At 38.1% G+C, this 14940-nt stretch overlaps 1 protein-coding gene across 1 annotated transcript; it reads right to left on the bottom strand.

The window, feature by feature from the left end:
- Positions 1–4785: 4785 nt before the first annotated feature.
- fancb (FA complementation group B) lies at positions 4786–14923 on the bottom strand. The gene is made up of 8 exons (XM_055031367.1): positions 13671–14923; positions 13243–13398; positions 13060–13149; positions 12312–12440; positions 8527–8699; positions 7551–7972; positions 7229–7469; positions 4786–6347 (listed from the first exon to the last, which is right to left on the bottom strand). Exons 1-8 carry the CDS (start codon positions 14577–14579, stop codon positions 5939–5941), a joined length of 2529 nt encoding a protein of 842 aa, XP_054887342.1. The 5' UTR covers positions 14580–14923; the 3' UTR covers positions 4786–5938.
- Positions 14924–14940: the final 17 nt, after the last annotated feature.

Below are 14940 nucleotides of genomic sequence, written 5' to 3'. Positions count from 1 at the left end.
ACTTATTTTTTGGGAATAAACATCATTAAAAAAATCATAAAAACAATGACTCCTTATCTTGCAAAAGTAGTAACACCCCTCGGATTGATTTACATTTCGTCTCATTGTAGGACAAGCTAAACAACAAACACTTAGCACCTAAGAGCAATGTAGAGAAACAAATTAACATAGCAGTCATGATTTTGTTCTGTGAAGTCAGAGTACCTGGAAAGCATCACATCAAATCCCAATATATTATATCAAACTGGTTGGCTATGAGAAAGGAGCATGAATGAATATGTTTGCAAGGAACTGTACAAGGATGAAAGAATTGCATCAATTTAATACCTCTTATGTATGTGATAAAACAATGCATTATTCAATGGCACTATTTTATGTTGTATGCAGAAGAACACCACATGTAGTATCAGCGCATAGATCTCACTGTGTTCTAAGGAAAAACATTGAATAAAGTTAAGTCGTGTTCCACTGAGGTTCAGTTGAGTTTACATAGTTAAGTTATGAGCAGAACATAACAATACGGAACATATTGAGTTGATGCAATGCTCAGTATGTTCAATATGGAACAGATTGAATTTGGTTTCCTTTGTTGGAGTCATTCTGATGGAGAACACTTCCACAATGTCTGATTCCCAGGATTAGGACATTATGCTCTAACAGAGCCACAGTGCTGGCGCTCAGACTACCCATCCCTGTTCCCTTGTGAGCAACAAGCTACAGGATGACTCCTCTGACCATGTCACTCTTGTACTTCTGTGTAGACAGGTGATGATGAGTCTGCTCAGATAAACACTCAAATGTGCGCTCACCTTTGTAATTAGAGGTGGCTGCACAGCAAATCGTGATAATTTCCTACTCAAGATAGCTGTCAATGTGCTATTTCCAAGAGCCTGATCACTTCATGCACTGACCTTTGCAGCTATCTCAGGAAGAGCAGCTTTTCTCTTTTTTTTATTGCATGCTGCACGATGCACAAGCACGCAGAGCACTGAGCAATAGTGACCAGCATTCTACTTTCTGGTATGAAACCAGAAAGCAAACCTAAATACTTTTGTCACCTTATTGACTTCTCCAATGGATTCCACAACCCAGTGATTTTGAGTAAAGTTTCTGCCATCTGTTCCTGAATAGTAGCTGTATCAAAGCCAAAGCGCTCTAAGGACTCTTCAATGTTAAGACCCACAAGCTCACTGAAGGACAGCAGAGTTTTCTTTTCATACTACTCCTAAATAAAGGCTGGTCCATGTAATTACCCCCAGAAGAAGCCTACTTCCACCTACGGGATGCTTAATCTCAGCATAAATGAAACTGTCCAGTGAATAGAAAACCTCAGAGATTTATTAGAAAACATTGGAGTTCTCCAATAAAATTCAAGGAGGGAGCCAAGAGGTCCAAAGCTCAGAAAGTGCAAATAACCCTGTGAAGCAAGGCGGTAGCAGTATCATACTGTGGACTTTCCTTTACTCAGCGGGGACAGGGAAACAATTCATGACTGATGGGAAGATGTAAGGAACAAAGATTTGCCTTACAGCAGAACAATAACACTAGACACACTCCCTGAACACAACATTCTCCCTGTGAAGCGAGATACTGGCAGCATTATGCCACAGGGATGATTTACTTCAACTTTTTAAGCTGCTATTTTAGTTATCAAGACTTTGATAATTCAATTTCTATTATCAAGAAATTAGCAAAACTTAAAAATGAGTAGCTTACAGTTAGCAAGTTACTCGAAACAATCGTCACTCTCACGCTGCACCAACCTTTCGATGCCAGTAAAAGGCCTTTTAAATGCAAGGTTTAATTTAACAGCCTAAGCCAGTAGTTCCCTAAGTGTGGGGCGCACCCCATGGTGTTAAGCAGTATTAATGAATGAAAAAAAAAAAAAAAACAGTTAAACAAAAGTGTTTCACTGTAAAGATGGTTTGTAGTGTGTTTTGCTGCAAGCTGAAGCGTGAAATAAACTTCAGTGGAGTTTCAAAACGAAATATGTGTACAATAGTTTTATGTCTGGTTTAACGATGTGTGTGCCCAGTTGATTTTTTTTTTCTTTTTGGGGGGGATTTTATTTTAATCCAAAGAGGGGCCCAGAAAATCTTTGCAAACCACCGAGGGAGGTGGAGGGGATTCAATCTTTGGGAACCATTTGCCTAAGCAATTTAGAGGAGAAAGAAATTACTTGCACCTCCACATTTTAACTCCGTTTAACGTGAATCCTATTTGTCCTCATTCATAAGGTTTATTAAGAGTGCTCTTTGAGGTGTCGGAGAAGCTACAAATGAAGGTTGCCATGGTAGCTGCACATTTGCTGATAAGACTGGTGGGAGAAATGCTGGAAATTAATGTCATTAAGAGCACTTTGTGTATGGCTTCACCAGAACTAGCTCTGATGATTAGACATAAATATTGAACTAAATCACTTTGTCACTGATTGAATGTGTAATGATTCACCGAGAAAAATTTCTTCAACTTCTGGAAGAAAGAAAACTTGTACAGTATAGCATACACTGGACAAAGTAGAAAACTGTTCACTAGATTTCTGCAGATTATTATTATTTTTTTGGTTTTGTTTAAGCTCCATCGACTCTAACTGAAATATAAGACCAGCAGCTTCTGGTAAGACGGGTTCAAGCACATCTATGGCAACTGTGGACCAAAAAATGGCTGCCTGGCAAATCAAAGTAACATTATCCATCTATTATGTGCCATTTGTTGTCTGTAATGATACAAAAAAAAACATCTTTATAATTTTGTCTTAAAGATGAAGATAACTAAATTTGAATATCTAGTAAAGAGGAAACAATGTTGAAAGTATAGAAGCACAAGTATGTTTCCAACATGGATCAGATTTCTGTCTGATGTCTGTGCTCAGACACAGCTGAGCATCAGGCATATGTAGTAGGTATAATAATTGAATTCTGTTTCTGTTTGGCTGACACAGTGAGATTCAGAGTCAACAGGAGTGGAAACCCTGTGATCTGGATCGATACCAGACAGCAAACTGACCGTTTCACGGCACAGCATTTTAATTAATGGGCTCTAACTGCTCTGTTCAGTTTTTCTTAGCATCCTAATAAAATTCTGGTGAATGCAGGATTTTATTAGGATGTGTTTTGAATAAGGACTGATAATTATCTCCAAAGCAACAATAAAAAAAAGCAATTGATTTCAAATTTCATTGATAACAAGATTTGAAGTTTGAAATTGTAGCTGGTAATGTAGAGCTGAGTGAATTAAATTATGGCGTAGTATTTAAGCCACAAAATGTCCACTGCTGTTTAATGCCTTTTTGTAAATGCACCAGTTTAAATTTTTGTCCTCCTTTTCCATTAGCTCTGAACAATAATTTGCCTTCTTTCAGCAAGTCGTTGCTGAATGAAAGCGCTTGAAAGCTCAGTTTGCAGTAAGTCATGAAGGAAACACAGCAAATATTTGGAAAAAAAGCGCTCCAAATAGATTTGACCGAAATTGAACTTTATGGTGTACATCTAACACTCTACATTTGGGTTGGAAATAATTCTGCATGTCACTGTAAACACAATCCACATGGTTAAAAGTAGTGGTGGCAGCATTATGCTGTGGCAGAGACAAGAAAACAGGTCACAGTTGGCAGGAAGATGGATAGAGTAAAATATAAAGTAGAAATTATAACCAATACTTTAAAGCAAAGTTGAGCTTTTAGAAGCAAATATATATATATATATATATATATATATCTATCTATCTATATATATATATAGATGTATATATATATATAGATATATATATATCTATATATATATACATATATATATATATATATATATATAGATATATATATATATAAATTATATGTTATATATCATCACTGACATCAACTGCTGCAGAATTGGTGTTAAGTCTCTGGTCAGAAGTTATCTGTTTCTTCAAGCAGAGGTCATTCAGAGGGCTACTTGTTACAGGTAAGATTCTGGCTGCTTGCAGCAACTCCCATGAGTCACACAAAGCAATCACAGACTTTGGCAGGTGAGAGGTTTCAGCAGGTAAAAACCCTGCAGCATCCTCTTACCATTCAGGCTGAATACACATTAACAGATGATGATCAGAAAACAAAGCAAACATTTCATTTGGACGGCAGTCAAAAGAAATATTTCATTTGACTTCTTCTGAATTTGTGCTAAAGGTAGCAGATTCTGAAAAAAATTTCTTCTCCACATGTGATCCATTTCCCCCTGGGCTATTTCTTGGTTTTGTTCACTGCTAAATTTCATCTCTAGCTTTTGTTGTGTGAAGTGACAGAAGTGACTATCACACCAAAAAGAGCTGCGGGTGTGTTATTCAGACGTGGGATAAAACGAGCAAAAGAAGGCATCCACACAAACGATGTGGATCAATATATCATGGATTAGATCCATAGCAAGTCTATAAAATATAAACTCAGAAAATCTGGATATAACTAAGTACAGAGCTTTCTTTAAAGCAACATGTGTAACTTTTTCAACTCTTATTCCTTTTGAAAAAGTACTACCTAAAAACAAAAATTGTAGTTTCAATGTTGTTAGGTAGCTAAACTTTTTTCGTTTTTAATGCAAATTAATAAAATTATTCTTTGGTTTTCCGTCAATAACTAAAAAACAGAATAATCAATGAGTTGAACAAATTTTGAAGTGGTTATGTGAGGGGGACAAAATCAAAGATATAATGTCAGGGCACTTTATTTAAAAAAAAAAAAACATTTTCACAGATTCAAAAAAAGAAATCTGAAAACTATATTTTTTTCTTACTTTTTTCTTTTCCCCATACTAATCTAGGTCTGAACAATAAAATATGTATTTTTTTTTAAAAAAAAGCAATGGAAATGATATTTAAGCAAACGCAAACTGCGAAAAAAGAAAAAAAGACAAGAAAACCTTAAAGCCAAACTGGTCAAGCTGACACTGACCTTATGTATCTAATTTGTGTATTGAGTTGAATATCACTGCGGTGAGGATGGTCTGCATGACATCAAAAGAAAAGCTGTTTTTTATTAAATCAGTGAAGAGTGAAATACTTTGACCATGGGGGTAAAGTACCACTAAAAGCTTTTGGGCAAATACAACCAGCCAGAAAATGTATAAAGATTTTCCCTGCCACGACCTGCTGTCCCTAACTTTAGTCTTTATTCCCTGGAGAATAGCACACAGCAGAGGCAGCAGCTACAGATATTAAAGAAGCCTTTCTAACACGGAGGGTCTAAAGGGATGTGCAATGAATAAGAAGGGACAGAATCACGACAGTATCCGATTAGGGCTGAGTCCCACGAGGTGATCCAACAGACGTGGACTGAACACTCGGCCAAAGAGAATGACAGATGACAATCTAACAGCCTGAGTAAACTAATTTCACAATTTAGTGTTTTTTTTTTTTAATTTATTTTTTATTTACATGTCTGTTTTTGTGGCTCTGGTTGCCTTAATGTGTGAAACATAAGCTTTATCAAAGGAGAAAAAGGAAAATTCTCCTTGTTGCATAACTGACTTAATTTAAAGTCAAGAGAGGAAGGAAATACAAACAGGAAATGAATGAGAGGAATCAGGTAGAAGATAATTAGAGAATTAGAGTAAAAATATAGATTTGAGATATGGTATAGGCCTACAGTTCAGCCTAAAATAATTTACGTTCCTTCCACATTTAGGTTGAAATAAATGTTGCATTTTCACCAATGTGTTTGTTTTTTTCCCGACTGGATTGACATTAACATTTTGGAGTGGTTCAGCCAGGGTCCCAACTTAAGAATCAGTGGAGAAAGCAGAAGATTAGGGTGATTTACCACATAAATCAAGTGGTCAAGATATCAGTGAAGATTCACAGTTGCTCTGAAGCATCATCTCCTTTTTTAATGACCAGTCCAAGCACAAAAAAAATCTGTTATAGCTATGTTTATGATCCAACATAATCATAAACAGGGCAGAAACCGTCTCTATGATTGATACAGCTGACGCAGAGCGGCCAGATCTGAATCCATCTTGACTTGTGAAATACTTTGGATCATCTCACGATACCTCCCGGCATCCACCACGGGGTTCAGCCTCATCCGGCTCTTCTCCACGTTCTGCTGCCACGCCTCCCTACAACACCTAATGAGATCCTCAGCAGAACCAGAATCAGGGATTTCAGCGTGTCCAGCGTGCCCCTTGGTTCTCTCTTCTTCATCTTTGACACACAGAAGTGAGGATAAGCCCTCTCTGAGTGACAGCACCTCTTTCTCTAGAGCAAAAGCTAATTTTTGAGCCGTGCTCTGACTTCTTGCGCGATTGACAGGTTGGATGAAGCAGGAATCAGGAAGGTACGACAGCATGGAGTCCAAGAACTGGAGCATTTGTAATTGGCTGCAAAAGAGGGATGGAAACAGATTTTTTTATGTTACAACAGTATACACACTGCAGTGGATAAAAAAAAAGTGATACAGCCTTTTTATCATTTTTTGTCATGTGTCAGCTGATTCCCAGAGACCTACCTTTCTTGTATTCATTAGTGGGATTTGTAATTTTAAGAGCACTGCTTGCAGGAGCTCCAAAATCTCTTTGATATTCCAGAGAACATCACACATACGTACACCTTCGCCAACTTCAAAGGCTTGTCAACTTGGAATGTGTTTATGGAAATTCAGCAGAACTACCTTTCTGTATCCATCCACAAAAATGGCATAATTTAATACTCACAGTAGAGATACTGCAGCTGGCAGCTGAACAAGAAATCTCTACTCTGGATATTTTATAGCTTTAAATCATATTAGCAGGATTTGGTATTTTATACCAATAATTATTCTGAAAATGGCCAAACTGGAAAGATGAAAAAAGGTCAACTTTATAGGACATAAAGGGCAACAATATTAAAATGTATGAGGACAAAGGATATAGCACACTAATCCTCAGTGCAAATTTTCTTAATGGTCACAGTTTTCTGATTTTACTATATAAGGTTCTCATTTAACTTTTTATGGTACATCATGCTTCACTGGATATAATGTGATAGACAAAAACAAAAGTAGCTCAGAATTAGCAAATAAAGAGAATATAATGATTAAAGCTGGTCAAAGTTTACTATAAATTGGATGGAATTAAACACAGTCCAATCATGGGTCAAAATGTGTAAGAAGACTTGAGAATGGGGCAAAGGTCAACGTTCCTGCAGGTACAGTATGTGCAAGTCTGAGGGCAGCAATTTGGCTTTCTTAATCGTATCAATCAGTGGAAATGGTTTACCTTACCTGCTGTGGATGGATAAATCCCCTTGGAAAGGGTTTATCTGATGCCAGCGCAGAAGCATTGGAGCTGAAGATCCAGGAGAATCTAAAAGCAGATACTCGGGACTCACGTCTATCTTTTTAAAATCCTCTCTCCTCTTGATCCAGCCATCTATGTCACCCAAGCTATAATCTGGAGAGTCTATGCGCAAAACCCAATCATCCAGAACAGTCAACAGACTCAGAAGGTCTTCTCTAACCTCATCTAAAAATAAAATAAGAGAAAATGATGAGCAATAAATGTTTTATGATTGAAATATTGAGTTTACAAATTATTGAAGTTTACCTGCTTTTATTTGAGGGTTTTGCAGAAGCGGCTTCTGGCAAAGATCATGCATTTCTAATGAAACTTCCCCACAGTGGAGTACAGATGTTGTTGGGCTGCTCCCAGGGAAAACAGCCTCTGCTTTCTCCACGTAATGAAGCATGGCATGGCACTTGACACAGCCAGAGGTCAGCAGAGGTGCCAGCTTGGTCACTGCAGTCACAGCCAGTCTACATGCACTGAAATCATCGCTGGCGATGTGCTGCCTGCTTCTTTTGGCTGCGGGCTCAGAGAACGTAAAGCCAGACGATGGGGAGGAGAGTGTTGGTGTCGAGGGGCCGCGCACAGGCAGCCAGAACACTTGGCTCCGGGTCTGGATTACTGCAGGCGTCGAGTTCTGGCTCGGCTCTGTCAGGAGGGATAAACTCACACCGCTCACTGGTCTGGAACAAAAATAACACCATCATGAACAATCAGATATCACACAGATAGCCCATGATAAAACTGGAAATTAAACACAAAGTTAGAGTCGGTGTGTGTGTGTGTGTGTGTGTGTGTGTGTGTGTGTGTGTGTGTGTGTGTGTGTGTGTGTGTGTGTGTGTGGGGGGGTGTGTGTGTGTGTGTGTGTGAATGCAGCGCAGATGGTTGACTGATTAAACCCCAACAAGCTGGTGAGGTTGTATCAGTCGCAAAGACCAGCAATAAAAACAAAACCGCACGAGTGCCAGAGGCAGTCACGTCAAGGGGAGCTTTTCTTCACATCTCCTCAAGTATCAGAAAGTATAAGAGAGGTTCTTGTTTCCACACAAGATGATGACGATCACCCTGCCAACTTTAATCTGACAGTTTGCTGGCAAAAACAGTCAACCCAGGAAACGCTATGCAACTACAGGTTAGAGGAAATTATAATCTAGTAGTGCTTTGTACATTTATGCTCTTCCAGCTACAGACAAATCTACACTATGTACATCATGAAAAGAAAAAATATCACATTTACATGCCACTGTCAGCGGTTAGTATCAGTCCAACAACCAGCTGCTCCTCAGTGATGCGATGCCACAGCTGGTCAATTTTAGGTCTGGAAGACAGCGCCGGCGATTCATGCAACTTGTCATCCAGAGTCTCATCATTGGACTCTTCATCACTGTCCCACAGGGCAACAAGGCCTTCCTACACAGAGAGCACAGAGACCGTAACCAAGAATGACACATGGGTGACACAACTAGCAGCAGAAGCGGCAATTCATGTCAAACATTTCAGTTAGCTTTTTAGGCACAATCACAGTTTCTCAATCCTATGTCAAATTAAAGAATACTGCTGCCAAACTGAAACAATGAAATACTACAATATTTTTTACTCAGTTAATTTTGACATCCTTTTTTACTAATTATATTTTATGTTGATGAGTATCTTTGGGAAATGCTAAATGGTTAGCGCCTTTGAATATGCCGGTGTAGCAGTAAATAATCTGAAAAAACACACCAAGCTGATCAGCAAAGTTTAAGAACTTCATGCTGCTTTTAGCATCAGTCAAATATGTCATGTATCTGCTGTTCTGCTCTCCTGCTTCAGCAACAATAAAAAAAAAACAAAAAAAAAAAAAAAAAAAAACTTTGACATGACTATGTGTACGAAATCTTGGTGCTTTTTCCTGACACAGATCCGAACACTGTTTGTGTAAAAGTTTCAAACATCTGACCCAAACTGCCAGCCTCAGATAGAAGGAAATTAGTCAGGTGAATCAGCAACAATGCAGGGACCAGTAACTGCTGGAAACACCAATGCAACTTTTTTATTGTAAAGGGAAATTAACATCAACATGGCTAGAAAGAAAGAAGTCCCTCCTCCAAAAATAAACACCTAGAATATCAACTAAAAATTGAAAATGAATGTACAAACAACCTAAATGTCTTCGGGAGAAATGTTTTATGGTCAGACGAGACAATGATTGACAAAAACATTGTCCACATTGAGAACAATGACAAAAAATTGGTCGGAAGTAGTCAAGGTCTGTGCTTGCAGAGGGGCTGTTTGCTATTGGTGCATTTTACAAAGATAGATCAATAAAGGAGAACTACCTTGAAATTATTTATCTTGACCTCAAATATAAATAGCCATCCAACTGAAACCTGGACGCGACTAGATGCTCCACCAGGACAATGAATCCAATCACACATTAAACAGGTTTTAGAATGGTCAAAGCAGGATATTGCTAAGCTTATGAAAAGGTCCTTATCTAAACCCTCTTAAACAATTCTAAATAATCCTTTAAACCCTGGAAAAGTACTAAAATAAGTGAGCTTTACGATTTTTAATCCAAGAAGATAGGTGAAATATGTAGCTTGATAAGTACCTTTACTTCTACTTCTAATTCAAACCAGGAGTGTCACACTCCAATTCTTGAGGGCTGGCATCCTGTAGCTTTTAAATGTTTCCCAATTCCAACACACCTGAATTAAAGGACTAAATTATCTTCTTGTGTACTAAGGTTATACAGAGACTTGCTGAGTACCAAATTATGTGTTTCACTGAAACACAAACAGTTCCAGGCTGGTTGACAAAGAGACACACTTAAAAGTTGAAGGACACTGGCCCTCGAGGACTATACATTGACAACTGTGTACAGGCAAAGGTGGGTAACATTCTTGCTACAGTTAGGTCTTCTGGAATACAGTTCTGAGGAGAATTTCGGAGCAGTCTGCAATATGTACAACTCTGGATAATCTCTGGAGAGTTAAGTTAACCGCTGCTGGCTTCTACTCCCTTTAACAGCTGGACAGAATATGGCTTCAAAATAGTCAAACTATCCCTTTAATTCAGTCAGCTGAACTAATTGCACTGAAACGTTCTTGTTGAAGGGACCAAAACCGTTTGTCACCTTTTTGTTTCAGTAACACCGTTTTCTTTTATTCATTGAATAGGGCGGACAAGTGACAGGAAGTTCTTGTTCAGACAAGTTTTAATTCTACTTCAACTACCTGTCAGCCAGTGCAGAACAAATATCTGTCATGGTAAATTGCTTAGAGAACTTGTAGAAAAAAATCATATAATAATGGACATTTTAAAAATGAATTAATTCTATTCACTGCCTGCAAAAATATAAAAAAAAAGAAAAGAAAAAAAAAAGGCAACATAAGGAATGTATTTGAAAATTTAAGACAATCTTACATCTTTGTCAGCTCATAAAATGAACATGACATGAATTACACCTATAGGTTGGGCTGGAAGACTGGTTGTTCAAGAACTACTCTCCCTTTAAGGCTGTGCACCCCAAGAAGAAATACCAGTCTCATAGGGTGGGGAAGCTGTCCAAAAAAAAAAAAAAAGAAACAATGTGCAGGATTTAAAAAGATATTTTTCCTCACCACTCCTGTCTAGAAACTGACACTGTTCTCATAACTCTACAGCATTGCACCACATACATAAAACATCCTCCTTCAACTAAAAGCAGATTTATTCTTGAAACTGGGCCTGAATGAGGATAGTGCAAAAGTTTGGAATTAAGATCAAGACTTCAAACAATATTTATTTTTTGTGCAGACATTTAACTGAATAAATTTGACTACATTTGTAAAATATTTGAGGTTTTTTGTTTCGCCTTTGCTTTATTCAAAGCAACTTTTTCTGGCATAACAACCTATAATATACTGTTTAAAATGTGACTTTTTTTCCCCCATTTTTTAAAACTATTGTAATGTTGTGGCTCTTGCAAAATTTCCTTAATCCAAAAACTAAGCTCCTATTTTCCTGTTAACATTTATTCAGCTATGATAATGCTAACATAAATTTACACCTAAACAAACGTTCTTCATAATAATAAAAGCGAAGTTGCATGACGCTGTACATGTATCTCCAAATTTACAGAGCCCAGTCTGTGTTTTTAAGAAAGGCTGGCTGAACAAACACAAGAAACTGCTCACACATTTTAGGTTTATGGTGTCCTACAATGCTGTGAAAAATAGTTTTCACACCCCTGCAGATTTCTTCTGTTTGCTTTTTTTGTCAATCATATGTGTTTTGAATCAGATTAATTTTAAATTTAGCAAAAGATAATCTGACCAAAAATAAAAAGCAGCTTTGGAATTATGATTCAATCTATGGGATAAATGGACAATGGGATAAAGCATTAAAAAAAGCAAGTAAACAAGAGAAAGGAAGGAAAAATTAAATAAAATAGAGCTACATAACATTGCAGATGTATCATGATTGCAATGTGTCAATATTGTTCCACCGGTTTACATTATTCACCAACATGATCACATATTGCAAATTACACTTTTCCGGTCTTTACAGAAACTCTGCACTACGATCAAGACATCTGCCTTTCTTAAATAGCATGTTTCTTGTCATTCCCATTTTGAAGAGTGTCTTAAAGACACAGCCCTTCATTTTGCATAACTTATACAAATTTACACCTCGAGAAACAAATGAAATTCTGGATTCCAAATTAAAATATCTGTCTATGACATGATTCAACCAGTTGCATTTAGTCTTTAGTACTCACACTGTGAGTAAATGCATACTCACAGTGTCAGTCACTGTGACTATAATGTCATTTTCATGCACATTTATTTTCACAATACTGTGGAAATTAAATATTGTTACAAAAAGCTACTTATTTTGGTCAGTCGTCATTCTGAAAGCATTTTACAGAGTACATTATTCCAAAGTCATGCATAGCATAACATGAATATACAAGTAGCTGTTAATTGGATGACTGCTAGTTAGCGAGCCTATGTAATCAGCTAGTTTTTAAAAGTTAAACAAATGTGTGAACAGTACCTGCTCAGGCTGGCTGAGAACAGTCTCCCTTCCTGAAAGCACATCAGTGAGGACTTGGATTGATTGCTGTACAACTCTGTCCTTCACTCTCACTTCTCTTTCAAGCTCTTGAAGGACGATCAATCCACTCTAAATTACAAATAATATTTGACTGAGAGAAATCCTTACAGACAGCATACATAATGAACCACTGAACGAATGATCAGAGGTCAATGTCAAGCTATTTCAACATCACAGACATACCATAACATGAGAATGATGTACTCTATTTTTCAACACACAGAACCTAGAAATGGCTTTTAAGCTAATTAAAAAAATGCATATACAGAGTTTTCCTGTTGAATTTTTCACATATCATTATGTTACAAAACCCCATGCCAGACTATTTGCATTGGGATTTTACGTGATAAACCAGCATAAGGAAGTATACAATAGTGAAATGGAAGTAAACATGGCAAATGGTTTTCAACATGTCATACCAAAAATAAAATAAATAAATTACGTTTTTTGGATTCCCCCCTTGACACAAATAAGTAAAATCTGTTTATTTTTACACAAGATGGACCAACGATAAAACACAGAAAAGTTCAAGGAGTATCAACACGATTGTCAGTCAGTGCATGCACAGTAATTTCCTGTGAATTATGAATCTAATATGCAAATATTTGAGTGGTGCAATTATGCCGTCAGGCTGTTAACACAAAGACCAGCTTTTTGGGTGTTCTTCTATAATGTGTTTCACTCTCACCTGTAATCTGGATTCCAAAGCCTGAAGAGTGAGGAGTGAGTTTTCCTGAGGAGGTGGACTTGCCTTCGGTGCTTCAGAGCCTTGACCACACTAAAACATGTATTTTTTTTTTTAATTAGACATTGTATCATCCATAACAGGAAACTTAATTAAGATAGCTTGAAGTAACTGCGGATGCCTTACAGAGTAAGAAATACCACAGAGGTCAGTGATAAGAAATTTTTCCAGTGGTCCACTGGATATTCCTTTATTTCTAAAAATCAACAGAATCTGTTCTGTTCCACATCCGAGGAAATCATCCACATGTGCAGAGCCGACGTCTGACCAACAGGAGGCTATCTGGAAAAGATTTGTTCTTATTTAATAATAATGGATTTATAGACTCATAGATCAAATTGGGCTGAATACATAATATGCAGGCCACACTTTTCAGATTTGTATTTGTAGGTTAATTTGAAAACAAATTTCCACTTCAGTTAACCAATATTCTGTGTTGATCACACAACAATCCAGTAAAATAGCTTAAACTTTGGTTTGTTTGGGGGTTTTTTATATAAAATGTGAAATGTGCATCCTTTTCTGAAACAATGCGGACTCCAGTTTAAACATACCTGAAATGTTTCCTTCCATACAGCACAAACATGGCCTTGTTTAAAGGACACAACAAACAGACATCCGTTTCTTCCTGTGTCAACCATCTGAATGTCTTCAGCGTCCCCAAAGGGAACCTCGCATGTGTCTTTTACGGTCCCGTTTTCAAAAAGCACCAGCTGCTGATTTGAAGTCGCAGCAATAGCAGCACATCTCAGCACGTCATCGACTCTGTCAGCAGAGAGAATCCGCATGCACTGTGTGATGCAAATGTAGGGATGTGGTAAAATCAGAGCGCCATCAAACGCCTGTCCTCCCTTAAGCAAATAGCCGAGTGTCGGGGAATGATGAGCTAAAAGTGGCTCTGAAAGTCCAAGAGCAAAAAGTTGCCCCTGCTGGATGGGAAGTTCTCCGAACATACATTTGGACATTTGAATGGGGATGGTTCGCACGCCTGCGGCCAGAGGGGATGTATAAGAGACACTGTTATCATGGCTCCACAGCACAGTGGGACCCTGAAGGATGCACACCTTGCCCTTCATTTGGTAGGGGAGCTTGAACTCAATGCAGGGCTCCAGTCGCTGTGAGCTTCTCAGTGCGAGGAGGCTGTATTTGAAGCTGCTTCCCTTCGCACTCTTCTTTGTTACCAAAACGAAGGCGGTTTTGACCCTTTTCTGAACATCCACGGCGCATTTACACGTCACAATGTCCACACGAGCCGACGGTTTCCTACTGACTGCAGTTGCTCCCTCTGTTGCATTCAGGAACGCGTTGCCTTCACGTTCAAAGTAGAAACTACGGAACGTCAGGCCGCTTCTTTCGCTTACATTCACGGCTGGATCACGTTTGCAGGTGAATAGGATTATCTTGCCACCGTGTGAGAGGCCGTGGACATTTCGATTCGAGTCGTCTGATGACAACTTCTCCATTATGTCAGGATTCCTGTCAGCTTCGCTCCCTTCGAGTTGGAGCCGGTTACTTTCGTGGCAGAGCAGCTGAAAAGAAAGCAATAACTATGTGCTGAATGTATCTGTGTAAGGAGAACAGAGACGCAAACTTAACTTTTCACACCGCTGTAAAAAGTACAGTCAATTATGGCCGATCGTATCAGTCAAAATAACCCGCCATACTCCCATTGAAGTTAGCTTCCGACTTGTAGTTAGGGTAGCAGTCTTTTTTGTTGTTGTTGCCATTTTTATTGCCATTTGCAGATGGGACGTTTTAGAAATCGTGGATGGAAATTTTTTTTTGCGGATAAAAATCATGTTTAAAATTTACTTGCTAAATCAA

The sequence above is a fragment of the Poeciliopsis prolifica genome, unplaced genomic scaffold (genome assembly GCF_027474105.1).
Source record: "Poeciliopsis prolifica strain line A6 unplaced genomic scaffold, Auburn_PproV2 SCAFFOLD007, whole genome shotgun sequence".
In the NCBI taxonomy this organism is placed as follows: domain Eukaryota; kingdom Metazoa; phylum Chordata; class Actinopteri; order Cyprinodontiformes; family Poeciliidae; genus Poeciliopsis; species Poeciliopsis prolifica.
The sequence above is the reverse complement of the archived record's forward strand: the minus strand, read 5'-3'. Positions and strand labels throughout refer to the sequence as shown.